General features: G+C 38.9%; 1 protein-coding gene across 35 annotated transcripts in view; it reads right to left on the bottom strand.

Moving 5' to 3' along the window:
• The window catches only part of MBNL1 (muscleblind like splicing regulator 1), a 210,027-nt gene that overhangs the window by 30,287 nt on the left and 152,751 nt on the right, over nt 1–26,989 (bottom strand). For all 35 annotated transcript variants that reach the window (XR_006335221.1, XR_006335222.1, XM_043873707.1 and 32 more), the window contains 2 exons: nt 11,202–11,372; nt 81–281 (listed from right to left, as the gene is read on the bottom strand). Coding sequence is in view for 33 of the 35 variants with exons in the window: in XM_043873707.1 (XP_043729642.1) it covers nt 81–281; nt 11,202–11,372 (372 nt within the window). In the remaining 2 variants the exon portion in view is untranslated. The remainder of the gene's footprint in view (nt 1–80; nt 282–11,201; nt 11,373–26,989) is intronic.

The raw sequence follows: 26,989 nt of genomic DNA, 5'->3' as shown, positions 1-26,989 counted from the left end.
ATAGCCATTGAAGAGATAAAAAACAAAGAGCACACTAGGAATTTTAGAACGGAACACATAAGAACACCCAGGACTCCTACCTCGAGTCTGTCTGTCCGCATTAATTTCTGGGCGGCGGCTGCAGCGGCTGCAGGGACAGGGACCCCAGGGTTCCCCGTAACCAACATCGGTGCAGTCGGTAAGATCTCTGCTGGAACCAGGCTTGGGGAAACAGGTCCCAGGTAGGGATTAAAGGCTGCTGATGCATTGGTAGCTAAGCTTGGTGCAACTGAAAACATTGGCTGAAAAATAAAATATAAGGTAAAATTTAATAGGCAGGTCTTGGTTCAAAGTTGATATCCTACATTATATGTCTATCCTCCCTCCACGCATCCATCCATCCTTCCATGCATCCATCCATAATCCATGCTTCCTTTGCTCCTTCCCACCCTCCACCCTCCCTCTCTCCACTTAACTGTACATTTATTAACTCTCGTTTAGATTAAGAATGTTTCTTAAATAAGCATTCATCAAATCAATGTTTCTCTAAAATATAATGGGTAATTTATCTAGGAAACTTTCCACTGGGATTTTGAAGCTTGGGGTCTACAATACTTGCAATTACTTTTTGAAAAATAGCTCAACCATTCAATACAGAAACTTCTTATAGTTACCTAAGCTCCACCTTTGTCCTGATATAATCCTAGAAACTTGTCTAAGAAAATACAGTTCGTAATTGCTATGTCAGATGTACTTGAAAGATTTGTTTACAACTGTTAATAGGTTGCAAGTGTCTTATTATCTAGAATATATAAAGCAGAACTCCCAGTGGATAACAGAGTTTCACAGTCAATGTAAACTGTGAATAAATCTTAGGATATATGAAAGGTGATGATGACACCATTTCTTTTGAGCACATAAGATAAAGTGTTTGGCATATGTATTTGTTGTAAGTTTTCCTGGGGAAATTATAGATGTTCCACCAGCTTCTTATTCCTTTGTGAGATACTCTACAACAGACTCAGCTTACTAAGGAGAAATGAAGTCTGAAAAGAATACTCCCAAAGATGTGCATTATGATTGTTCAAGGAAATACATACAGGAACACTGAATAAATGCTATAAGATAGATTTTTCTGCCAGAAAATGCTTTCATGAATATATAAGGATGGTTTCCATTTGTTGATATGAAAATTTATATGTCAGGAAATATATCTGTTCTTGAGTAAAATTAAATAATTTACTTGAAATTTACTTTAACAATGTGCTTTTTCATTTTTCAAAGCATAACCTAGCACAATTTTCCACCTTACTGGTGGTATATTTTCAACCTCCTAAGTCAATGGAGTTTTCATTCTTGATGTTTAATCTATGTGTAGTAATAATGTTTGTTTCAAAAACACAAAAACAAATGGACAAAATGGATCCTGTTCTTTAAGGTAATTTTAAACAGTTTGTTATCTTTACCCTGCAGTAAGGAACATAATCATAGAAAGTTTTTTTTAGAAAGAAAGGGACATGAGAATGTAGATAATTCTTCCCTCTGATAGGAATAAGAAGTTAGATGATCCAAGAGTTTATTTAGTACTCAAGAAAGTTTTACAGAATAAGGTTTTATGCAATCAAGATGTATATGTTACAGAAATAATTTTTATAACTCAGAAATATCTTAAAAATAAACTCTTTATCTAATTTGGCTCTGACTCATCCTGTATTGAGAAGAATAACATAGAATTCAAGTATTCCTTTTTTCTTAAGGCAGTGGTTCTCAATTACGGGTGATTCTATCTCACAGGGAATATTTTGCAACACCAGGGGATATTTTCGGTTGTCACAGCTGGGGGGCACTATTGCATTAATGAGGAGAGGCAAATAATGCTGGCAAGTATCCTTCGTCACATAGAAAAGCCCCTCATAACACAGACTTATCCGGCCTAAATGTCAATAGAGCTGGGGCTGAAAATCTCTGTTCTGACAGCCTTCTCTTGATGTCACAAATTGTTTTAGGACAACATATTTGTAGCTAGCACATACAGTCTTAATCACAAGACCGTGTAATAGAGAAAAGTTAATACAACTTCTGATTCACTTGGGAGAAGAAAAGGTCTATCACCGAGTCCACAGACATCTTCAAATTAAAATAATTACGCCTCCCAGTGTGTTGGTCTGCATGCCCTGGTTAGCTGCCCTGTCAGGCTGAGGCTCTTGATGAAACAGCCTAAAGTCACACTCCTAGTTCCCAGATCCATCTCTGCCGGGATCTCAGATATTAACAATCAATAGCCTGTCAGAAATGGGGGCCCAGAACAATCTCTCAAGCCCATCAGCGCGACTTAGTCAGATAGCAGTTGATTTGATGCTGCTCCACTGCCTACCGGCTGCCAAGGCAGCGCCAGGACAAGAGCTCACCTGCACCGTAAACACATGCTGAGCTCGGGTCTCTACTCAGAATTATTCAGATTAAACTTACACCGTTATAGATTATCAAATGCAATATGTGACATGTTCAGCCACATGCAGGCTAGCACTCTAATTTTTCTCTTAGACATTTAAGAATGATAAATAATTTAGCATAGTAGACTAAAAAACTAGTTTAGAATATGGAGAACAGAAGCCAGTCAATATTAATTCTTGCCATGAATTAATATGTATTTCCAGAGAGGGTATTTTAAATGTAAACTTCAGAAAGTAATTGAGATGTTTATGTCACTTTGCACAATCTACTGAAATTATTTAGAAGCAGAGGTCAAATTGGCAAACTTATCTGGAGGCAAGAGAGCATTCTTAAAAATTTTAGAAAGTAAGATCAGTGGCCAATAAAATTCAGCTTTGTTAAATATCATTGAATAAAACAAATTTATAATCTGCAATACATATAAAATAGCAGTTCCATAAGACTTCCCTGGTGGCTCAGACGGTAAAGCGTCTGCCTACAATGCGGGAGATCCGGGTTCAATCTCTGGGTCTGGAAGATCTCCTGGAGAAGGAAATGTCAACCTACTCCAGTATTCTTGCCTGGAAAATCCCAAGGATGGTGGAACCTGATAGGCTACAGTCCATGGGGTCGCAAAGAGTTGGACACGACTGAGCAACTTCACTTTCATTACAGATAAAAGAATACTTTCATTAGATAAAAATACTGATTTTACTAACTGGCAACAATTTTTCCACTGGATTGTCTCTATAGAGTTGTCACATGAATTGACTTTCTGATAATTTAGCAAATGTTAAGAACTTTAGGGTACTGTCCCCAAGTAAAATCAGTAGCAGCTTTCAAAATTCTAAAACATCAACCGTGCAGCAAGCATTATCTCAAGTTGCTCCCTCTCCAGATAAGTAGCATTATTTGCTAAACAGGCAGACCATAAATAATAATAGCTCTATACTTCGAAATTTGATTCCATAAGCTGCCCAAAACACATCCCCAGCAAAGCTCAACATCCCTTCACTTCTTCTGAGCTTTTGTAAATTCGTTGTATCTCTTTTTCAAGGGGCACCGTGCAGGAGGTAGGCCATTGCTGGCCCCACCAGAGGGCCCTCATCAGACTAGCGAAGCGCCTGGACTGTGGTACGGCCAGTTCTCTACTCCAAAAGCCATCCTGCTGAGTTCAGCAGAACTGCAAGGACTGATCCTAACGCAACGGTATTATCAAGTAGCATCCTATTTTCTCCTAAGCATCCACAGAAAAATGTGTAATTATGTAACTGGTGCATTTGATCCTGACTACATCCTTGTTATAATGATTTACAGATATCTTTGTTCCCAGAAGGTGTAAGGAAGGTTGCTTTATGATTGCCTTTTTTGCTAGTGAATACCCTCAGCAGAGAAAAACAAACGGCAATCTTACTAATGTTGGTGCATTTATGGACTAATCATTTGTTTGTTTTAAATGAGACATTTGATTCCATTAAAGGTAATCAGGCTTTATTATGAATGAAAACATTATTCAATTTCACATTAGGACCCTAGTTAAATGTGTGCAAACATGATTATTACAATAATTCTATTTATTTTGTGCCAGGTATTGTGCTAAGTGCTTTACCTGTGTTATTATATTTAATCCTCATAATAGTAGAAAATAAATTCCTTGGAGCAAACAAAAGCAAAACCTCCACTGCTTCTGTGTCAAGGAGGAGGGGAGACACATTTAGTTCACTATTAAGTCCCCAGAACTGAAAATGATGTCTCGTATCCAACAGGCATTCAATAAATACACATTGAATAAGTGTTTGAGTGAAAGAATGAATGAATGAAAGGGTGAATAAACTACAGCCTTATCAGGTGGATATTATTAGTTCCATTTAGCAAATAAGGGAAAGGGTCCACAGAGACTATGTGTGTACGGTCACAAAGGACAGCATGGACACCTGTGACTTGCACATCGGTGTGTCTGATTCCAGGCGGTTCTGAAACCAGATTCTCAATGTTGGCTGCCCCCCAGAATCACCCGGACAACCTGAAGCCCAGGATGCCCTGATTAAATAAACGCTCCATTCATCAGAATTTTCTAGGCAACAGTATTTTTTTAAGCTCCTGGGGAAGTCCGATTCCATGTACCATGAGGTCTTCTACCATTTAAAACCAGAAAGGGGTCCAGTCTTCAGAGTCCGTATGAGGTCTCTAAGGACACATGTTTCCTTACGGCTCTCTGCTTCTGAACATGGGTTTCCCTCCACAACAGAGGCTGATCCTGCCAAGCCCAAATGCTTACTAACTAACGAGGCTCCAAGAATCAGGACTCTTTCTCTTGGTGTTTGTCCTGGTTCATCCACAGCTCCAACGATGAAAGGAATGTTCCTGCCTTCAGTCCCTACATAACTCCTCATCACCAGAATCCAGTGCTGATCACTAAAGTGTGTTCACTTAACCATCTCTTCTGCCTGGGCTCTCAGAGTCTCACACGCTGTGCCTGTCTACTAATATATCCAGCATGTGGCATCTATACACGTCTCTACAAATATTTGCTTAACCAATATATTTATGGATTTGCTGTTTTTCTCTGCCACAAAAACTAACTAGCAAATACATTAAATATTTTCTAGTACACATATCGGAACACTTAAGATTTAGTGTTATTTTCTCCCAATCTCAAATTTTAATCATTAATTTCTTTACTATGCTTGTTTAACATTTATTTTCAAGTGTCACTTTTTTTTTATATTGAACTAAGCTTCATTAACATACTGTTACCATGCTGTAATCTTGCAAATATCATGGGGTTCCTAATTTATTTTATTTTAAACACTCTGTGAAACAGTGTTTGCATACAATGTTTGCTATTTTTAATAAAATGGAGGGAGTATACAAAATAGATAATACATAATCAGTATGTTCTGGGATAAAGAACACAAATTTTAAGTCAAGAGTTTTCTAGATTTTATGGGTATGTATGCGTGTGTGTGTTTGTGAAGATCAAACTTTTAAGCAGGGAAGAACAAACCTTTTTAAAAAATTAACAGCTCACAATCAAGGTGTACAGAGCCATGTTTCTGGGTAGGTACAACCCTGTACAAAAGCTATAAGCAGTCTCTAAACAATTATTTTGCATGTAAACACAGAGCCAAAAGCTAATGGGAATTATCAACAAATTCACATCACAGTGTATTTTTTTGTAAGAAGGTAGCACATGACTGGAGTAAAGTGAGAAATACTGTTTTAAACTCCGCTTCTAGACTGACTTGCTGACTGGACAAATCATATGACCACTTCCTTTATTCTGAATTTCACATTATCCTTCAAGCACGTTCTCCTGAAGTAATAAATACTTAAAAAAGCAGACCCACTTCTAGTCCTCCACACAGAAAGATATTAACAAACACGGGCTGGTGCCTAAGATTCAGGGCCCCTTCTCCAGCTGCTTGAAGAAGCAGAGGCTCCTTGACATAATCAGGCAGTAAGACGGGCAGGTTGGATGCAATAAGGCTCAGGGTGACTGACCCGGAAACATTTTACCAGAAGTACTTGGGGATAAAGCAGCCTTATCTCAACCGCTAGTTGGATAAACTAGAAAGTAAAGCACTAAAAAACAATTTAAGAATTTCTAGGTGTTCCTGGAAGTGTGACAAATGACAACTTCAAAGCTTTCAGCAACCAGCTGACAAAAAATGCTTGGACATGAAGTGACAGCAAAGGCAAGGTGACAGGAACAGCAAAGGAGCTTCTAAGACTTTAGCTAAATCCAGTAACTCTGAACCTCTCTGTCCCTAAGAAGCAATAGTTAGAACTGGACATGGAACAACAGACTGGTTCCAAATTGGAAAAGGAATACGAAAAGGCTGTATATTGTCACCCTGCTTATTCAACTTATACGCAGAGTACATCATATGAAATGCCGGGCTGGATGAAGCAAAAGCTGGAATCAAGATTGCTGGGAGAAATATCAATAACCTCAGAAATATAGATGACACCACCCTTATGGCAGAAAGGGAAGAAGAACCAAAGAGCCTCTTGATGAAAGTGAAAGAGGAGAGTGAAAAGGCTGACTTAAAACTCAACATTCAGAAAACTAAGATCATGGCATCTGGTCCCATCACTTCATGGCAAACAGATGGAGAAACAATGGAAACAGTGACAGACTTTACTTTCTTGGGCTCCAAAATCACTGCAGATGGTGACTGAAGCCATGAAATTAAAAGACGCTTACTCCTTGGAAGAAAAGCTATGACCAACCTAGACAGCATATTAAAAATCAGAGTTATTACTTTGCCAACTAAGGTCCATCTAGTCAAGGCTATGGTTTTTCCAGTAGTCACGTATAGATGTGAGAGTTGGACTATTAAGAAAGCTGAGCACCGAAGAACTGATGCTTTGAGAGTTCCTTGGACTGCAAGGAGATCCAACCAGCCAATCCTAAAAGAAATCAGCTCTGAATATTCATTGGAAGGCCTGATGTTGAAGCTAAACTCCAATACTTTGGCCACCTGATGCAAAGAACTGACTCACTGGAAAAGACCCTGATGATGGGAAAGATTGAAGGCAGGAGGAGAACGGGATGACAGAGGATAAAATGGTTGGATGGCATCACCGACTCGATGGATATGAGTTTGAGTAGGCTCTGGGAGTTGGTGATGGTCAGGGAAGCCTGGCGTGCTGCAGTCCATGGGGTCACAATGAGTTGGACATGACTGAGCATCTGAACTGAACTGAACTGAGGCTACTTTGAATTCATGAAATGCATAGGGAATTCGACATGAGTTCTGCACTTCTAAGTGGCTAGTGTGTGTACCTTCAGGGCAGCTACCGTGGGAAATTATGGACAGTCCAGGCCGAGCTTTGGGAGCACAGGGTAAGTCATGGGAGTGGGCGTGGCTGGGGGCGTCTGGAGCTCAGGTACAGCCCTCAAAACGCTGCTGGTGCAGACCTCTTCAAGGGCAATGCCAAGAACCTGGAATCGACAGAATTTCTGAAAAGCATCTCTCTGGGATGGACCAAAGAAATATAAGAGATGCCTCCAAGTTGTGAAACCTTAGGTGCAATCTGTTTTTGGCTACTTAGCAATTTCTTGTTAGATTACCTTGTATCAGAGAGTGCATGACAAAGTAATAGCATTTTTTAAAGTATTGTGTGTGTGTTAGTTGCTCAGTCATGTCCAGCTCTTTATAACTCTATTAGCCTGCCGGGCTTCTCTGTCCATTTCTTAAATCTACTTTAAAAGTATTACCTAGGTAAAAAAAAATCCAAAATCACTATTTTTTAATTTGGATAATTAAATACTCTAGGTCCTCTATTTATCTTCAAAAATCATACAGCAAACTATTTGCATTTTTATTAGTGATTGAGAAATGACAACACAATTAATACCAATTATTTGATGATTTACTATGATAAATTTAAGGACGTAGACACACAGATTCAATTACTTATTTTCAACTACTTGTTTTCTTACGAAATGGGAATAATTATATAGTTGGTAGGATCTTGCAAGTAATATGTCTTGTTAAACTTTTCACTATATGTTGAAGAAGGTCAGGGATTTTTAATGAATCAACCAAAGACCCAGAGTGGGTTGGTGACACGTCTGCACTTCGTGTTTCTACAACCTGGACGCCAGAGCCCGAACGGCCTGGGTAAAAACCGTGGCCCTCCTACTCCCTAGCTATGTAACTTGGGCAAACTAGTAGATCTCTGAAGCCCTGAGTCTTCATCTCTAAAGCTGGATGATACTCCCTGCCTTATAGCATGGTGGTGAGGATTTATGACACAGAAAGCGCTGAACGCCTTAAATGCCCTCAGAGTTCGGTAATTACTGTCCCCCCCACCCCGCAATGTTATGTTCTCTTTCTGATTCATGGTTTGGAACATTTCACTACAACATAATCAAGTCCATGAAAACAAGAAACTCTCCTATAAATCCCACCATTTCCAAGATCAGTCCAGTGTCGTGTCCTGGAGATCTTAAAATTTGTAGACCTAGTTCTCTCAAACTTTGTGAGAAAATGAGCAACTAAACTCAGAGGCATGCTAGCTATTTCCTGGTCCCAACAGTACCCTCATGAAGTCCCCGACTACCTCATACTGTGCTGCAAATCTCTGGATGGTGTTCCGGTTCCCAGTCACAATTCCTTTGGAGTCTGGGGTAGGTAAACTACTGTGAATTTCTGTTTTTCCCAAGTTTGGGAAACTCCTTCCTTCATTAGTTCTTTCACTTAATAGCAATTTTTTTAAAATCTCTGCTACATGTCAGGAATAACACTAAATGCTTATGAATTTGATTAGACCTTCATAGCTCCCTCCTCTTTTCATGTTTCCCCCAGTAATGGTTTGGGGGTCACACTGGTTGGCCACAGAGAACTACGATGCTTTACCTAATTGACTAAAAACCCTGCCACTACTTAAGACATTCCTGTTACTGCCTAGGTTACAAACCTGCTCACAGTATTATCTCCTCTGATATCACCACTATGTGGGTTGGATCCAAGTTTAAACTATGTCTGTACACCACCATCTATTCTAATGGCCATCTTCTTTTGAGTGGCAACCTTTTTCCATATTTCCTAACCTTCCAGCCCTGTTGTAATTCCTGTTTGTAGGCTCAGCACTAAAATTCCAGTAAGCAGCCGGTTATGACCATCTCATTTATTTCTGAATCTCCATATGATTATCATCATCAAAACAGGGCTTGCTACAAGAACGATCAGAGAGTCTCAGGTCGGGTTTTGAAGGCATATTTCCTGGAGTAAAGCCTTCTCCACAGTCATTAAAAGCCCCAATGTTTCAAAACTGAATAATCAGAATGACTTCTATACTCATTACAAAAACGTCACTCTGAATGGAGCCTATTTTTAGACTATGATCTCAGGATGCCTTTAGCAGAAGGGTAATTCCACATTCAAATCTAGTCATACCAAGGAAAATTAACATAAAATCTGAATGGGCTCACAACTAATAAAAATAAATGCTTTGTCTAAGCAGAGAATTTTCCAACAAAAACACCACAAAATGAGGTAATTTTTCTGGTTTCAGAAACCTGCGATTTAGTGATCTCATAAACAACACATGTTTTGTTAATAGTATTTCAAAGACACGAGCAGAAATGCTGTTTAGAGTCTGTCACAGGATTACGCATGTGATGAGCCTGGAACGGCCTTGAGAGTAAAACTCAAGGACTGCCTCAGGAGACGAGCCAGGACTCCACAGAGAGGAGCTCTCTGCCGGGACCTGTCCTTGTCGTCTGGGAGCCACACTTGCTGATGTCAGAGGTGCTCCGGGCCCTGAGAGGGAGGAGCCTGCCAGTAAGCACGCTTTACATGTTTAAGCAGAACAAACTACCTCACACCAAGGAAAGATCTTACATCAATTAAGGCAGCAGCCACCCCACGGATTTATCACATCTTTGAAACCATGTGAGAGTCAAGTGTAAGAGAACTCTTGTCCTACATTTTACACTAGAGAGAAAGAGAAGACTTTTTTTTTTAACCAAATGGAAATCTTCATGCTATCCACACAGACATGTGAAATTAACAGATGTCACAGAATCAAATTTAAGATATCATATTGTTAACTGAGTTCCCAACAATGGAAAAAAATATATCAAGTGAAAACAGAATTATAACATTCTCTCACCTCCACTGTATAGTATTGATAATTGGTATCACTGCCGATTGGATTTGGAGATCCCTCCCACCTCGAAATGCAATCCCCCCCTCTTTTTTGGAATGATTGGTTCATTAAGTTCTAAGAGAGAATAATAATTACATTGAGTTCAGGTGTTAAAATGTATTAGGAAAAAAAATTAGTTAGCACACATGCTACAGTTGCCATATCAGAAAAACGTGGGTCTTCACGTTTCTAGGACCCCATAATATTGCATATAAGTCAGTGACAGGAATATTTCAATTATTACAAATTTCAACATGCATTTAAATACAAAATTACTATATCAAAATTAATATAAAAACATCTTTTGCAACTTAATTATGATATTAATCTCTTACATTTTTGTGGATAAGTGTGAGTAAAGGTTATTAAAGTCATATATCACATACACCCTCCCCCCAAATTCAAACAAACAAATAAATAAATATGCTCAGAATCATAGGTTATCTACCTACACTGTTCAGTAAACATTAAATCTGTGTGACCACCTAGAGTTTATAAAATTTAGCTTTTTTTCCCTAAAAAGTCCATGGAGTTTCTGCCTCTCCTGATTAGTTCTCTGATGAGACTTCCAGATCTATGATATGGATTCACCACTGTCAGAATTTTCCTAGCATCTGTAACTACCAAATAGTTTCAATTCATAATAAGTTTAAAAGAATAACAAAGACTCCTTTTCAAGAAAGAGAACTATATAGATTCTCTTTAATGAGAGAGGGAAAGGAAACACTCAAAGATGATTTACACCAATTTTCAAAATGACTATTAGTGTTAAAAAGATAGCCTGAAAATGCATCTAGACTATAGTAATGAGTTTAATGGTCATTTTTAAAAAGACCATGGTACATCTGCAAGTCACAGGACTTGATTTGAAGAGAACTTGAGGGGATAAACATCCTATCATGTCAATTTTCACATGATCTAGCCAGATGATGACTAACTTCACCGTGTAAAAACTGTTCCCAGGGAAACTGCTTCCAGGGTTTGACTGATAGTCTTGCTGGAAAATGCTAGGCAACTGATATTGTTCCCTGTGTTCACTTGATCCAGTGCGATCACCAATTTAACACTGAACCTGAGCATTCAACAAGACAAACTTAAGGAGTGAGAACTAGGAGCATGCTTACCACGGGCTGTAATGGGGCACCAGGCATCATGGCATTGGCTAGTTGCATTTGCTGGGCCAACATGGCCATGTTCTTCTGCTGAATCAAGTTATTGCGCCCATTTATCTCCAACTGTGTTTTTAAGTGTGGGGGTGGATGAAGATATTTGCAGTTCTCCCTGGAGCAACGACCCTAAGTAACGAAAGCAGAAAACATCATCTTAAAAAGATAAAATCCACAAACCTTAAAAAAAATTCATAATAATACAAACCTATCACTTGAATCTACCATGAGTCTTTCACACAATGTATTATCCAATGACTTGATAACACATTTGAATAAGTAATGAATTCACTCAAGTGTATTATCAACGCGAGGTATTAAGACATTTCAAAAAAGTTTCAAGCTTAGAGAAGCTCCTGATTTAAAATATTAGCACTAATATTTCTAGATTCAAGTTTAAAAATCTACAAACTGCTAGGGTAATATTAACACAGAATATCAAATAAAAATTTTAGGCTCTTTCCTTGACGTCTCCTGGCTAACTTTAAAAACCCGAAAGAATCATGAAGTTTTACCATCTATTTTAACTTGTACTGAGTTGTAAGGAAATGAACTTACAGTATTCAAGGCACACCGTATCTTCAGTAAAACACCTTTACATATATCTCATAAGAAGTTAAAATTACTACTAAGCTTTATGAGCCGATATATTAAGAAATGTATAGATGAAAGGGAGGAAATTCCTACATATTTCCTGCTGAATACAGAGATAAATAAGTATAATGAAATATTGGTGAAAAATGCAGCCTTTAATCTTTCAGCAATAAATCTAGTCTGCATTACCTAAGAATTGTAAAACAATAGAAACAGATATGTTCACCCTTCAAAAACTTGTAGCATAAAATGGAGAAACAAAATAAGTTACTATAAAATAATAAATATGAATATACATTTCTTTTGGGATGATTTTTCTCATCAAAATATATATAAAAGTCTGTATTATGAAATACTGTTAGGGACAGACCCATTTATATCAATACAGTATTGATAGCAACTCATCGCTTTAGTTATTACCTCATAATTTCTTTCACCAATAAATTTAGTTAGAACTGTTTGTGAGGGTAAAAAAAAAAGACTTAATTGAAGCCATCAACCACCTTCTTGAGCTTTCTTTGATTTTTCTAAGAAAAACCCATCTGTTTACCATAATTTGACCTTGTTCTGTAAACTGGCTCAGAAAACTGATGTTGTGAGAAAAATATGGCAGAATTCTAACTTTAATGACCTATTTCTGGCTTATTTTGATTAATGTTTTTGGGAATAAGTTTATCCACAGGCGAATATCATAGGATACTGCCTGCTCTGTTAACAAGCACATGTAATAAAGTTTTACTAATAATATTTCAAGTTAGGAGGCCGCAGAGAAAAGTGGTCAACAGCAAGGACATCATGGGTCTCAGGATGTGGGGCCGAGGCCGAGGTCTCTGTCATCAGCCACATGAACTGCACAAAAAACTCGCTTCCTTAAGCCTCGGGCTTTTCATTCATTTCAAAATCGCCATATAACCCACGTGGCATGTATGCTAAGTTGCTTCAGTAGTGCCCAACTTCTGCGACCCTATGGACTGTGGCCCGCCAGGCTCCTCTGTCCATGGGGTTCTCCAGGCAAGAATACTGGAGAGGGTTGCCATGCCCTCCTCCAGGCGATCTTCCCTACCCAGGGATCGAATCCATGTCCCTTTTGTCTTCTGCACTGGCCCTATATAACCTACACTATATAGGGAAACCCTATATGACCTACACCAAAAGTTTATTTTGAAGATTAAAAAAGATAATGTATATGTCACATCCTCGGCCCTGCCCAGCGCTCTTCAAGGAAAAGGGGAAGGTCAAAAGCTGCTATTATCACCACCCCCAGCACATTTTAAACTGTATACACAATAGCAGAAAAACAAAATACTGGCATGAAGGTAACTTTTATACCATTAATCACAGCTATCGATACATTCACAAGTAAAGTACCATGTACATATCTCTGATTTATTCCATAGGAAATCACCATGCCTGATACCTGTTGAGATCATGAGTATGTTATTAGTTTAAAAGCATCTGGATGCAAAACAACTTTCGCAAAAACAACGCTTCAAGTCACAAGACAAACCATGGTGAATGACTGGCCAACCATGGATGACACATGGTCTGATATCAGAAATATCCAAGTTTGGGTATTTTAGAGAAAATCTACTTTTTCAGTACAAAGAATAACTTGGTTCTAAGAAAAATTCTGGTTATCAGTATCTCCACATCATATTTCTTACTAAGATTGGACTTATTTAAGTGCAGATAAGCTGGGTTATATCCACTCAGTTAATGTCAGTTCACTGGGATCACCTTCTATAGTTCTGTAAATTCCATAAATAACCCAGAGACAGCCCTGGGCGCTGAAAGCAGTCTTGCAAACATGGACACTGGTCTTCCCCTGTCTTCACCCTAAGGCCTCCCTGGAGCACAAACCTCTAGGGCCCTCCAACCTACAAACACAGCCTACACTGAAACAATAAAGGAAAGAAACCACGTGCAAATCACCATATGTTCTGTATCACTGCATCTCAAAACTTTTAATAAAAACTCAGGCCCTTTGGTTTTCCTTCTGCCTTTACTACATGTACTCAGGAAAAATATCATTCCACGACGTTTATTACACTGGCTCCCTTTCCAAGCTCAGCTTGATTTGAGTGCATTGGAGCCTTCCTTTCAAAAAGCTATGTATGTCCCAAAGAATCAACTGAGAACATTTTGTAGAAAAGGTATGCAGACTCCCTAGCCTCTTTCACACAGAGTTTGTGGCAACAGACCTGGGGGTCCAGGGATCTGCATTTTAACAGTATTCCAGGTTATTCTGATGTAGCCGGAAACTATAAACTACAATTCTGCAAAGCTACGTGAATTTTTCATTGACATCTGTGGAAAAAATAACAGAGTAGCCTCCGCAATGGATATTAGATAAACTTAGCTCCTTAGGAAGGTCAAAACTTGTTTAATGCTGACTGTGCTGCTGAATAATTGTGGTTTGACAAATAAAAAGGTCAAAAGTAAGTTAGAATAAACATCCTCTTCTAGAGAATTGCCTAAGTCCTGAGGAAAACCGTGAGTGGCAACCGTTCTATGGAGAGTTAAGGTAAATATGACACTGGTACTTTTCCAGGTTCATCCATCTTCAAGTTCCCAGCCCTGTACCTCAATAAGCATTTGCAGAATGAATGAAGAACATTTCTAACTAAATGCTTAAAGATGAATTCTACTGTAACTCCATTCTGGAGACGATGAAGATAATAGAATAAAAACTAGATCTCATACCAAATTTTGACTCTGAGTTGTACTAACCTAATGATGTTTTTATTCAGAGGCCAGTAATTTGAACACACAATAAATAAAGCTTGCCACAATAAAAGAAGAAAAGGTCACAGGAGGCCTCCAAGTTTCACTAAGGAGGAAAGAAGATCTGTGTAGAGATTTGATGCACTTGGCATCCTAAACTCTATAGTGTTGAGAATATATTCTAAACCATCTAAAAACAGAAAATCAATCGGTATCTTCTGCTCACATACACTGAAGAAGGCAATGGCAACCCACTCCAGTACTCTTGCCTAGAAAATCCCATGGATGGAGGAGCCTGGTGGGCTGCAGTCCATGGGGTTGCTAGGAGTCAGACACGACCTGAGCGACTTCACTTTCACTTTTCACTTTCATGCATTGGAGAAGGAAACGGCAGCCCACTCCAGTGTTCTTGCCTGGAGAGTCCCAGGGACGGGGGAGCCTGGTGGGCTGCCATCTATGGGGTCGCACAGAGCCGGACATGACTGAAGCGACTTCGCAGCAGCAGCTCACATACACAAATGTTTGTATAGGAGCTGTAACTCTAAATCATTAGAGATTTTACTCCGATACAATAAATTGGGTTGCAGGATTACTGCAAAAACATGAATAAGTGTTTGTAAAGTTTTGATTGCTACAGACAGAATGGAAGTAAGTTGCTTCAGTGGCGTCAGATTCTTTGCAACTGTATAGACCATAGCCTGCCAGGCTCCTCTGTCCCTGGAATTCTCCAGGCCAGAATACTGGAGTGGGTTGCCTTTCCCTTCTCCAGGGGATCTTCCCAATCCAGGGATAGAACCCATATCTCCCGCATTGCAGGCGAATTCTTTACTAGCTGAGTCACAAGGGAAGCCCAATAACAAGCAGCTGCCTAATCCAGCACCCTATCTGTTAAAAGTACTAAAAATAATACAAGTAGCAAAACTCCATGACAGCGCACAACAGTCATCAAATCTATAATATAAGCTTGCCCTTAATCATCATTCTATATTGGCATATCCACTAAGAAAAAATGCCATTCTAATACAGTTCTCACAACGCTATGTTTCTGTGGTTTACTTTTGTTGATTGCACTGAAATCTTTCTCTCAGTGAGCTGGCCAGTTGATGCTATACAACTTATATCGTAAATACCTTAGACTCCATTCAAGGAGACTTTTTATAAGTTAACAACACAGACTCCAAAGATATCCTTGTAATGCATATGCTGTATATTTTAAGGAAATGAAGGAAATTCAATAAAATATTGATCCAGAATGAGTCCATTTTACTCTAATAATTTTTCTACATCTTTAAATAAAAGTAACCTGTTCAAAAAAAGTAAAAAACTTCCCCTTGAAGTCTTAAAAGCCTATATACAGCAATAATGGTCATCAGAGATCATTTGAGGCCAATGGAGAGATCAAATCATCAAATCCTCTATTTCTGAAGTCACAAATTATTAAATTGTGAATTGAAGGGTTTTCTTATTAGCCTTTGAAATCAGTACAAACAGTGTGATTCCAACAAGAAGATGTACACTATTGTTTGAGCCTCAAAATAAATGTCGTTAATTTTTAAACATTATAGTCTAATAAAGTGTGTGTGTGTGTGTTAGTTGCTCAGTCATGTCTGACTCTTTGCAACCCCACAGACTATAGCCCTGCAGGCTCTGTCCATGGGATTCTCCAGGGAAGAATACTGGAGTGGCTTGCTATTCCCTTCTCCACTAATAAAGTGTACTTTAAAATAATTACATGCATAGTATGAGCATATATAGTACATACCTAAAAATGATATATGATGTATACAATGAGGTATAAATTATAGAATAAAGAGAAAACTGAATAAAACAGAGGCGGCAATTTAGAGATATAAGAAAACTATTTGTCAGCTATTTTCAATATTTAAGAACCTGCTAACAATCAAAAATAAAACATCTTACTTGGAACTTGGCCAAACTTAATAAGACCAAAAAAAACCAAAATTATATTTGAAAACCAGAAAAACAAATTTCCTGTTTTTAGTTTCACTTCTTCCACCTAAAATAAAAGAAATACAGTGACTTATGAGGTCAGAATACAAAAAGACATCTCATTAAGTTACCAAATGGTGACTGTGTTTTAGGATTAAAAATTACTGAGTCATATTAGGGCAGACTCTGAAAAGAAAGGAGCAATGAAAAAATTATAAGGATACCAGCTAACACTCAAAAATCTTTTCCAACTTTCACTGGAAATACTGGTTTTCTGATATTTCAATTGTTAAAACTAATATTTTCTTTGCAACAGCTGAGTTATGCAAATGTTTTGAAGCACTTTCTAAAGATATTCATCGCTCAGATATTGGCCAGAAACACTGGCGAAAGAATTTGGTACCTTCCTACTGAAAACTGTTACTGGTTTTTGAGCGACCTTTTTTTTTTCCGGCTATGATAATACAAATACTCAGAAAAATTCTGCCAAGGTGGGAGAGTGAGTGGCAGTCCAGAAATACCGCTTCACACTTTACCAAAATGATGGTTTTTATGGTTCTGTCATGCTTTTCGATGATCAATTCTAAGACAAGGGTGAATAAATTTACTTCATAATATTTATTTTTAAATTTATTTTACATATATATGCTAAATGCCTTTTTTTTTTTTTTTTCATTTAAGTGAATGAATGTAAGTTTAGCTCTAGGAATTAGTTTGCTGGCTTTTGCAAATATTGGCAATAAATTGCAACTAAAACACAGGATATTATAGGTCTTATGTATACCTCTTTATGATTCACCCATTTCCATAAAGGACCTGTGTCAGCTGAAAAAATACATGCATCCTAAAAAGCAGTTCAAGGTTTCTCTACCGCAGCGTTACTGACACTGGAAACCAGATAAGCTTCAGTGTGGGGCTGTTAGCAGCAGGCCTGGCCTGCCGGATGCCTCTAGCACTCCTGCCCTCCGTTATGACCATCGAAATTACCCCTTGGTAATTGCCAAAAATTGTCTCAACATTGCCAAAACACCCCTGGGAGCCAGGGGAAGGTAAAGCCATCTTCAGTTGAGAGTTAAGCACTGCTTTATACCTAATGGAATTTAATGAAAGCTATATTAATCTGCTCAGGTTACTATAACAAAATACCATAGACTGGGTGGTTTAAAGAACACACACATATTTTGTCACAGTTCTGGAAGCTAGAAGTCCAAGACCAAGGTTCTGGACAATTTGGTTTTCAGTGCGAGTTCTACTCCTGGCTTGCGGTCACCTTATTATTTCCTCACGAGCCTTTCCTTGGTGCATGCATGCACAGAGGGCATTCTCACTGGTGTCTCTTATTAAGACATCAATCCTTCCAGACCAGGGCCCCACATTTAGGACCTTACCCTCAACTACCTGCTTCGAGGTCCAGTCTCATCTCCAAATATAGCCACACTGGAGACAGGGCTTCAACATATGAATTTAGAGAGAGATGAGCATTCAGTTAGTAAAAGGGGCAAGCATAATTAAAACAGCTAACCTAAACTTATGTGTTAGTAGCTTTAAATATTTTCATTCTTACACTTAGTGGTAGAATTCTTTATTCCGGAAATTTCCTCAAACATAACTGATTTGTACTACAACACATGACTCTAAAGGGGTGGTATTCCTTTTAATTTTGCCAAATTCTAGTAGCTGCAGCTTCTAAAAACTTTCAAAGTATGAATATGTGAGTTTTACTATTTGTTTGCTTGGGTTTTAAATGAAATTATTTTATTAAAAATAAAAACAAAGACTATAGTCTGTCAAAGACTAAATACATTCTGAAATCATATCAGTCATATCAATTCATTCACTTGTTAACTGGAATACTGAAGATGCTGATTTTTTTTAAGGACAAGCCACATTTTCTTGATTTTATTTCCCTACAGTCTTTTCAGAAAAACTGAAAGCTAGACACATACTCTCTACTTTGAAAAAGAAGCTATTGAGAAAGATAAATTATAGCCAAAGAACCCAGAAAAGTATTTCTGACTGCCACCTGGAATTCTGGAGGACGCCTTTCATAGCGTTGTTTTCAATCATATGAAAATGAAAACATGTGAACAAATGTACTTATGCATATACAGACATATATATTCACCCCGATTGTATACCTATTTCCAAGAGCAGTGTATGTATTACTAACTCAAACTGCTTTTGTGGCAATTTTAAGAAACTTAAGATATATGACTAAAATTTTTATTTCATGCTTTACTTGAAAAAACACATGAGACCTTTTAGGAAGTTCCAGAATAAAACTTAAAGGGGCATGGAACTATCATCTTGAAGAAATCCCTAAAGTAGTCAGTCAAAGCAGATATCTTCATTTTTTTGTTAGTCTCCAGGGGGATTTCACTGATTTGATGTTATCCTTTATTTGTTTTCTTTTGTTTTACAAATAGGATTCTATACTACATCTCAATGAGTTGACATCTGAACAACTCAGGGAGTCTGGTAAGGGGGTGGTTGTCAGGGACAGCAACCCCTCCCTCAACATAGTTGAAAATCTGAATATAATCTTACAGTCGGCCTTCTTTATAGGGAGTTTGGCATCTGTAAATTCAAGCAGCTTCTGATACTGTGGTACTATAGCAGTATTTATTGAAAAAAACTCCACATATAAGTGCACCTACACAATTCAAACCTATGTTTCCAAGGGTCAACTACAGTATATACATTGTTAGTAAGTCAGAACCATCAATTTGCAATATTTAAATACTATGATACACTACATGGTAAATAGATAATACTGACATATTAACAGGAATTTTTCTATTCATTTTTTATTCTCAAATATTATGACCCTCTAAGCCGTATTATAGGTGCACCCTTGTACTTATTTCAGTTTTGCCATCTAAAAAGGCAAGAAAATATTCTTTAAAACAAACACAATATCTATTTTAAATTCCTCACTGGACTTTCAGGTAACACCAGGAACAAATGCTTAGCATCCCCACAGAACATGAAAAAAGGAATCATTTCTCCTCTTATTTTTCTGGGAAATTAATCTCTAGTCTCCTAAACTTAACATGAAGTAAAATACAGCAACATTAAATCAATACTTAAAGCTTAACTTTTTAGGTGTAAATTGCTACTTCTTCATCCAATCAACATAAGGATAAGTGCTTGGAGCTTAGGTCAACATAAGAGCTGGGAGAAATTTTTCCTACCAGTAAGAGGAAAAAGAAGCAAAAATCTATAAATGTATTTTCACTGAAATATCCCTAATTTCTTTATTACTACAGATCAAAAGTGTTTTCAAACAAAAAATCAATATAACGCAAGATTTTTTTCTTCCTTTTCCTGCTCCCATAGAACGTTCATGTTCATATATACACTGTGGCTTAAAAACTACTAAGACTGTCAATAAAACCAAAAAAAATTATAAACACACATACACATACCTATACACAATCTACTGAGTTTAAATCTGTAATTTTACCATGGTTTGAAAGGACATAAAAGGATGTAACACTCAGTTTTGGGCATTACACTTTTTCTCACCCAAGTCTAACCTGACTTTAGGAAGCAATTCTAGGTTAGACTTTCCTAGCTATTTCAAGAGGCCTCTCCAGCATTCACATGTTCTAGGCACTATTTTGTAGAACATTCCTAAGTTTGATGACGACAACTCTTGGACATGAAAACCAATAGTGACATTTACAAGACCCCAAAATATCCTCAGTGCTGACGCAGCAGCAACACACTTTCACTGAAACATCAGGATACTGTGACTTTTTTCCCAGAGAACTCAAGAGCTTTAATTGCACAACTCCCATTAATCATCTTGAAAATGGCGTAACTGAAACTCTACACGTCTAGATAACTATTATGTAATTCATGAGAGTCGGGTTAGCTGCCTCGGAGGAGGTGGAGAAAGGGAAAAAGGCAACAAATCACACACACATTCTCGTAACCAAAACACCACTCCTTCCTCCAGCAGCTTCCAGATCCTCCTTCCAGATCCAGATCCTCCTTCCTCCAGATCTCTGTGAGAGATCAGATACACACACAACCGTGGCAGCAGCAGTTGTATCGGCACACAATTTCAGCTGATCGTCATCAGAAGAAATCTCATCCTCCTCAGAGAGGGCCCACAAGGATCTTATATTTAGAGTTGCCTCTGATAGGATGCGGTAAGAAGAAACAGTCTCACTTTTCCCTCCTGGCCTCCTCCATGCCGCAGAGTCCCCAGCTGTGTGCAGCCATCTATGAGGTGCTATAAAGGGTTAGCTGGCACCTACTGTCTGTCACTATTCCACAGTCTTCCTGGGCTCCAAAGATGGGTCTGGCCAGCATCCCTGAGCCCAACCAGAGTCTCCATGACCTTGTGAAAGCCCAGTGACATTTGCTAGGTGCCAGTGTCATTAAACAGTCTAACATTTGTTGGCTGCTTTTTTATGGCATCATAAAGTTGGAAATGCCAGATCACTATGTTTCTATTATTTTTTCAATCGCTTCATTATTTTTGCGGTACAGCAACTGCCAGACTTCTAAACTGTTTGTAGCAGAACCAATTCTGAAGTTTTATGGCATCCAAATCAGACACTCTTCAATCTTGGCTAATAATTAAAAGCATGAACATTTACATAATAAAATTTAGAGCTCTATTTGTAGCGCATGCCTTTCAATTGAGAAATACAGAATGTTTTACAAATAGTACCCGATTCATCATCCTACCATGATTAGGTGGATTACAGCATGGTTGTCTCTATTATATTTCTAGGGCTTTCCTGAGGGTAAAAAAGAGGTAAACTTCTTGAGTCAAACACACATAATTTTTTCCTTAACAATCCCTTGGAAGACTTGTTTAAGCAGTTCTTTATAGACCTATTTGAGAGTTCCTAGTGTACTGATAAAGCAAAAGCTCTCCATCTTTAAATACCTTTTCAAATGGGAAGGAGAGAGGCTCTTGCTGAAGGACACATAACTAAACACACAGTCTGACTACAAAGTTAGTGCTCTTCACCATTACGTTAGAGGTATGTATTTGTACCATGACCACCTGATCATTGTTCCATGTGCCTGCTTTTCTAAACATTGCTCACACTGAGAACATAGATGACTTTATCCAGAATAGGTCAGAACCGATGAAAGCTTCAACCCCGTTGAGTTGTGCAAAAGGAAAAGATGTTTCACAATATAAGAAACTCATTTTATCTTTATAGTTAAATTTATTTATTTTAAATTGAAGAATAATTGCTCTACAATACAATATTGTGTTGGTTTCTGCCAAACATCAATGTGAATCAGCCACAGGTATACCTATGTCTAAGCAACTAAATTTTGAGAAGCCTGCTCTAATAGTATTTCCAACGTGTCATGGAAAAAAATTAAGATTCTCTTATAAATGTCACTTTCTCTGAAAACTAAAAAGAAAACAATTGAACACCAGAAAATTAAACTCTTGCTTCCCATCATCCATTTCAACAGGAGTCCTAGTGAGGCAAGAGGTTCTTAGACTTTCTATGGATTCCACTAACCTGGCCTCTGTGATTTAGACAGATCACATGTAAAGAAAAGGTGATTTTATACAGGAAAAGAAGTTCCATTATATATATATATATGCATATATTAAAAGTGAAAAATAAAATTAGATAAAAATACAGAGAGGTTTTAAGGGGTAAGATTTTCATCCAGCAATTTAAAGAAACTAAAGGAAATCAGAGGTAAAACATTTTGGTGAAGTCAGTTGGAGAACACACCATTACTTTGTATTTATACGAAGGATTTGTTTTATTTGTTTTATTCTAGATTCTATATGCCCACAAATAGAGGAAAGCAAACCCTGTTTTTATATCTTTAAAATGATAACATTTATTTTTGCTTATGATAAATCTTAAATTACAAAAAACTCTGGGCTTCCCTAACTGAAAACAAACATCACTAGCTTCCTGACCTCACAGATTCCGCCTCAAGTCCAGCCATTAAATGCTATTGCTTCACATAAACAATGACAGAGCATGAAGCAAAGGTAAGGTGACAAAGGTCCTCATTACTGCTGACTACTGTCTCCTTCAGACAGATCAACTTTGTACTTGAACAAAATGTGCTCAATACCACTGCCTCAGCCCCTGTGGGGAAAGCACTCCACCCACCCACCCCACCCCCCGCCCCGCCCAACATCCCCAGGACAATTTGCTAAAATTGTGCACAGCCATCAGCTCTCCCTCAGACTTCAGGCTGCATCGAGGAGCAAGACAATTGGCTCCCGGGCCCAGAATACGTCTCTATTGGATGCTGACTGCAGTAGCAGCAGGATGAAAAAAAAGCTCTTGAGGTAAAAAAGCAGTATTACAACACAGGTTATCTGAGCCTCTCCCCTCCTCTGCCGCACCCCCACCCCTAGAGACTTTCATTGGCTTTCTCTGGCAGGTTTCCAAACATCTAAAAGAGTAACCATCAACAAAAGTTACTTAAAAATTATTGCTGGGAATAAAACAGGAAAGTCTCTGAATTTAGAGAAATCATTCATTCTATTTCTACTATCCTTGAATAGCTCTCCGGAAAATGATCCACTGTTAACAATAAACACATAAATAAAAAAGATGCCTACGAACCTTGGAACTCTTTCAAGACATCTGTAAGATGAGTTTCTAAGGCAGAAGGGTATTGAAGTCATGACTTAAACTTCGGCATTTGAAAAGCTTAATCATTACAAGGTGCTTGTTCTAAACAGCAATCAGAAGCTGGGGAGATATTCTGAAGTGCTTATTTAAGATGAAAAGTATGGAGATGTTGAGCCTCACGGGAATGCCAGCCATGGCAACACTGTTTTATAATAAGCCAGAATGTGAACGTAAGAGGGAAGAGCACAGGCGGCCGTCACATGATGTTTTTCTCCTGCTATCACATCATCAACATTTAGGCTGGAAGCCCGGATCTGCTAAACACCGGGCTTGGGCGCATGAAGTGAGTAAAGCAATGTTATCTGTGGATCTGACACTGCCTACCTCTGGCTACAGCAGGTGGTTGTCAGCAGATATGGTCGTTTCACGTTCCTTGGCACTTTGCACATATCTTCCTCCCAAGAGGCTCACAGGGCTTTCTTGGGCACTAATTACACGTCTCCCTCCCATGCTGACCGCCTCCAGGAGCGGGCTGCGCCTCAGCTGTGCCCCCAGCCCAGCCCAGGTCCATGTGCCCAAGAAATGTTTGCCAAAAAAAAAAAGAAAAAGATATGTTTGCCAAGTGAATCCATCCTGACTTTATTTCAGAATATAAAGTATTCTGGCCAGAGTAGAGAAATATAGTATGATATCACTTACATGTGGAAGCTTAAAAAAAAAAAAAAAGATACATATGAACTTATTTACAAAACAGAAACAGACTAACAGACTTAGAGAAGGAATGTCTAGTTACTAGAGGGGAAGGATGGGGAAGGGATAGTTAGGGAGTTTGGGATAGATATGTACTCACTGCTATATTTTAAATAGATAACCAACAAGGACCTACTATATAGCACAACTCTGTTCAATATTATGTAACAACCTAAATGGGAAAAGAATTTGAAAAACAACAGATACGTGTAGAACTGAATCACTTTGCTATACACCTGAAACTAACACAACATTGCTAATCAACTATAAATAAGTTTGCATTAAAAAAAATCCTTCAGACACAAAAAAGGAAAAAAAAGAATTTAACACTCTAAATCAATCCATGAAGAAAAAAGTGAAAATGTTAGTCACTCAGTTGTGTCCGACTCTTTGCCACCCTATGGACCATATAGCCTGCCGGGCTCCTCTGTCCATGGGATTTTCCAGGCAAGAATACTGGAGAGGGTAGCCATTCCCTTCTCCAGGGGATCTTCCCAACCCAGGATCGAACCTGGGTCTCCGGCATAAAAGGCAGATCCTTTACAACCTGAGCTATCAGGGAAGCCCGTACTTCAGCTAAGAAAAATAATAAATCATATAAAAAAATCTTCTTCCAGTAAAGTAGTTCTCAAAAACCCTCCTTCTGCATCTTCACCCAAACTTCTGCATCTTCACCCAAACTTCTGCATCTTCACCCAGTCAACTCACACCCTGTGGCCCTGTTTTCTCTCAATCCAATTATATTCTCCTTTCCCCCAGTCTCATTTGCTCCATTTTCTAGTAACTTACTATTAATACAATACCATCACCCAAACACAAGTCTGTACTTTGCTCCGACCCAAAGAAACAATATGGCCCTTTGTTGGACTTCTCTGTGCCTTTACTGTGAAAGCTCCTCCTCTGCAGGCCTGGGTGATCTGCACACAGACACCATCCCAGGACCTGTCCCAGAACGTGATGTAAAAGAGCAGCAGAGCCCCAGCTCACGTGAGCTGGAATCACAAGCCTTTTGGTTCTAAGGCCAACTTTGGTATTTATTAGCAGCAAGACTGAGTAATTACTCAACCTCACTCTACTTAAACTTCCTCTTTTATAAAACAAGAATACCATCCTAGGTATGATGTGCTTGATGGATAAGAGCACGTATAACAGCCTCTGATTAGGCGCTGGTACTCGGTGACCGGACAGCCCTGAGTCCCTTTCCCACTCCCGGCACATTCTTCACAACCCTGGAATCCTGCAACCCCCAACCCTCCTCACACAGGCTTGAAAGCATCCCTTCTCCTTTTCCTTCAACCCCCGTTTGGACAGACTCCTTCAGCTCACGGTCAAGTTAGAATCTCTTTGAATGAACTAACTCCCACAAGCCTCCAGTGGCTGAGGATGGCAAATGTTCAGTCCAGGGGGCACAAAACCACTTCTTTAGGAGCCAGCGAGCCCTGGCTTCCATGCAGCCACCAGCTCTGGCCTCGGGCAGGTGCTCACCTCCAAGCCTGCTCAGCGCCTTCATTTGTGAAACCACATCTAAGGAACTTGACTCCCGAGTGGCTGTGAGAAAGCGTCCCCCATGCCCAAGGACAAATCAACCAATGCTCATTTCTCTGATCATTAGGAAACTATTTTAACAGGGATTGATAAAAACATGGAATCGTTTTCTTAGGTTAAATCTGATGATGAGAGACGACCCTTTTCAAATGTCCCTTTCTGTGGACATTTCCTCTTTCCTTCTCCCTTCCTTCCTCCTCGCCACTCTCTTGCCAGGTAGGATAAACTCACAGTGGTGAATTCAGCACCTGTCAAATTGTATTACAGGTAATTTTTACAAGTCTGTCTATCCCTCGAGATTAAGAAGTTGTTAAAGACAGGCTGAAATCTAAGCATCTTCAGTACGTCTGCAGAATGAATAAGCAATTTGGGAGACGAGAAGGACATTTCGGTGTCCAGGTCACCACACTACTGAGACACCACTTGGTCCTTAATCACGGTGTGCGTGCGTGCTAAGTTGCTCCAGTCGTGTTCGACTCTTTGCGACACTGTGGACCACAGCCCGCCAGGCCCCTCTGTCATGGGATTCTCCAGGCAAGAATACTGGAGTGGGTTGCCATGCCCTCCTCCAGGGGATCTTCTCAACCTAGAGATCCAACCTTCATCTCTTACGTCTCCAGAATTGGCAGGCAGGTTCTTTACCACTCGCAACGCCTGGAAAGCCCTTAATCATGGTGGTATATGACAAATTAAAAATTCCTATGCCCAGCCTCCATCCCCAGAAATTCTGATTTAATTGATTTTGGCTGGGTCCCAGGAAAGCTCTCAGACAGTTCTAATGGCTGCTACTCTGAGAACCATTGGTGAACCTCTATCTACTAATACACAGTCTCATTTACACATCCATCACAACCCTTTCCACAGGTCTCTTAAACCCAGTGTTTGCCAATGACTTCAAGGTAACAGCTAATGTTATCCGCCTGTTAACGGACACTGTGCTTCTCCACTGTCTGTCTGCTCACAGCTCCTTTCCTGGACAGTGGGAGCAAGGGTGCTCAGGGCAAGGGTGGACACAAAGAGAGCTACGGCCTTGTGTTCCCTGGGGCATATCATCCTGGGCCCACATGCAGGTAAAAGAGAAAGCACGATGGAACAACTGATTCATTGTCTCCTATCTAACCTGAAAAATAAGCTAGAAGATAGGAAATGAATGGATGAGGCAAAAAAGTAAAATAAGTGGTCTTGCCTAAAATATGCTCCATACCAAGTCTCAATATCTTCTACAAAAACTAATTTATTTATTGATCCACCATTTATCTACTTGGTGAAACCACTCATATACTGAGTGCTTCAGGGCAGAGGAGACAGAAAATGAATCAGACACACAGTCTACTCAGGGAAATGAAGCAGGCACATAAAAAGCGTGAATATGCAGAAAGAAGACAAAAAGCATCACAACAGGCATTCAGATGAAGAGTTCTTACCATTTCAAGGAAAACGAGAAAGATTCCACTTAGAAAAGTCAGATAATAGCTCTGAACAAGAGACAGAATTTTATACACGACGAGTTAGAAAAGATATTCAGGCAGAGGGCATAGCACGATTTGAAGCATCAGTAACAAGTAATACATCTGTAATAAGAGTCGGGGG

Source organism: Cervus elaphus, chromosome 19, assembly GCF_910594005.1.
Source record: "Cervus elaphus chromosome 19, mCerEla1.1, whole genome shotgun sequence".
NCBI lineage: Eukaryota > Metazoa > Chordata > Mammalia > Artiodactyla > Cervidae > Cervus > Cervus elaphus.
Note: the sequence above shows the minus strand (reverse complement) of the source record. Positions and strands in the feature narration are given on the sequence as shown.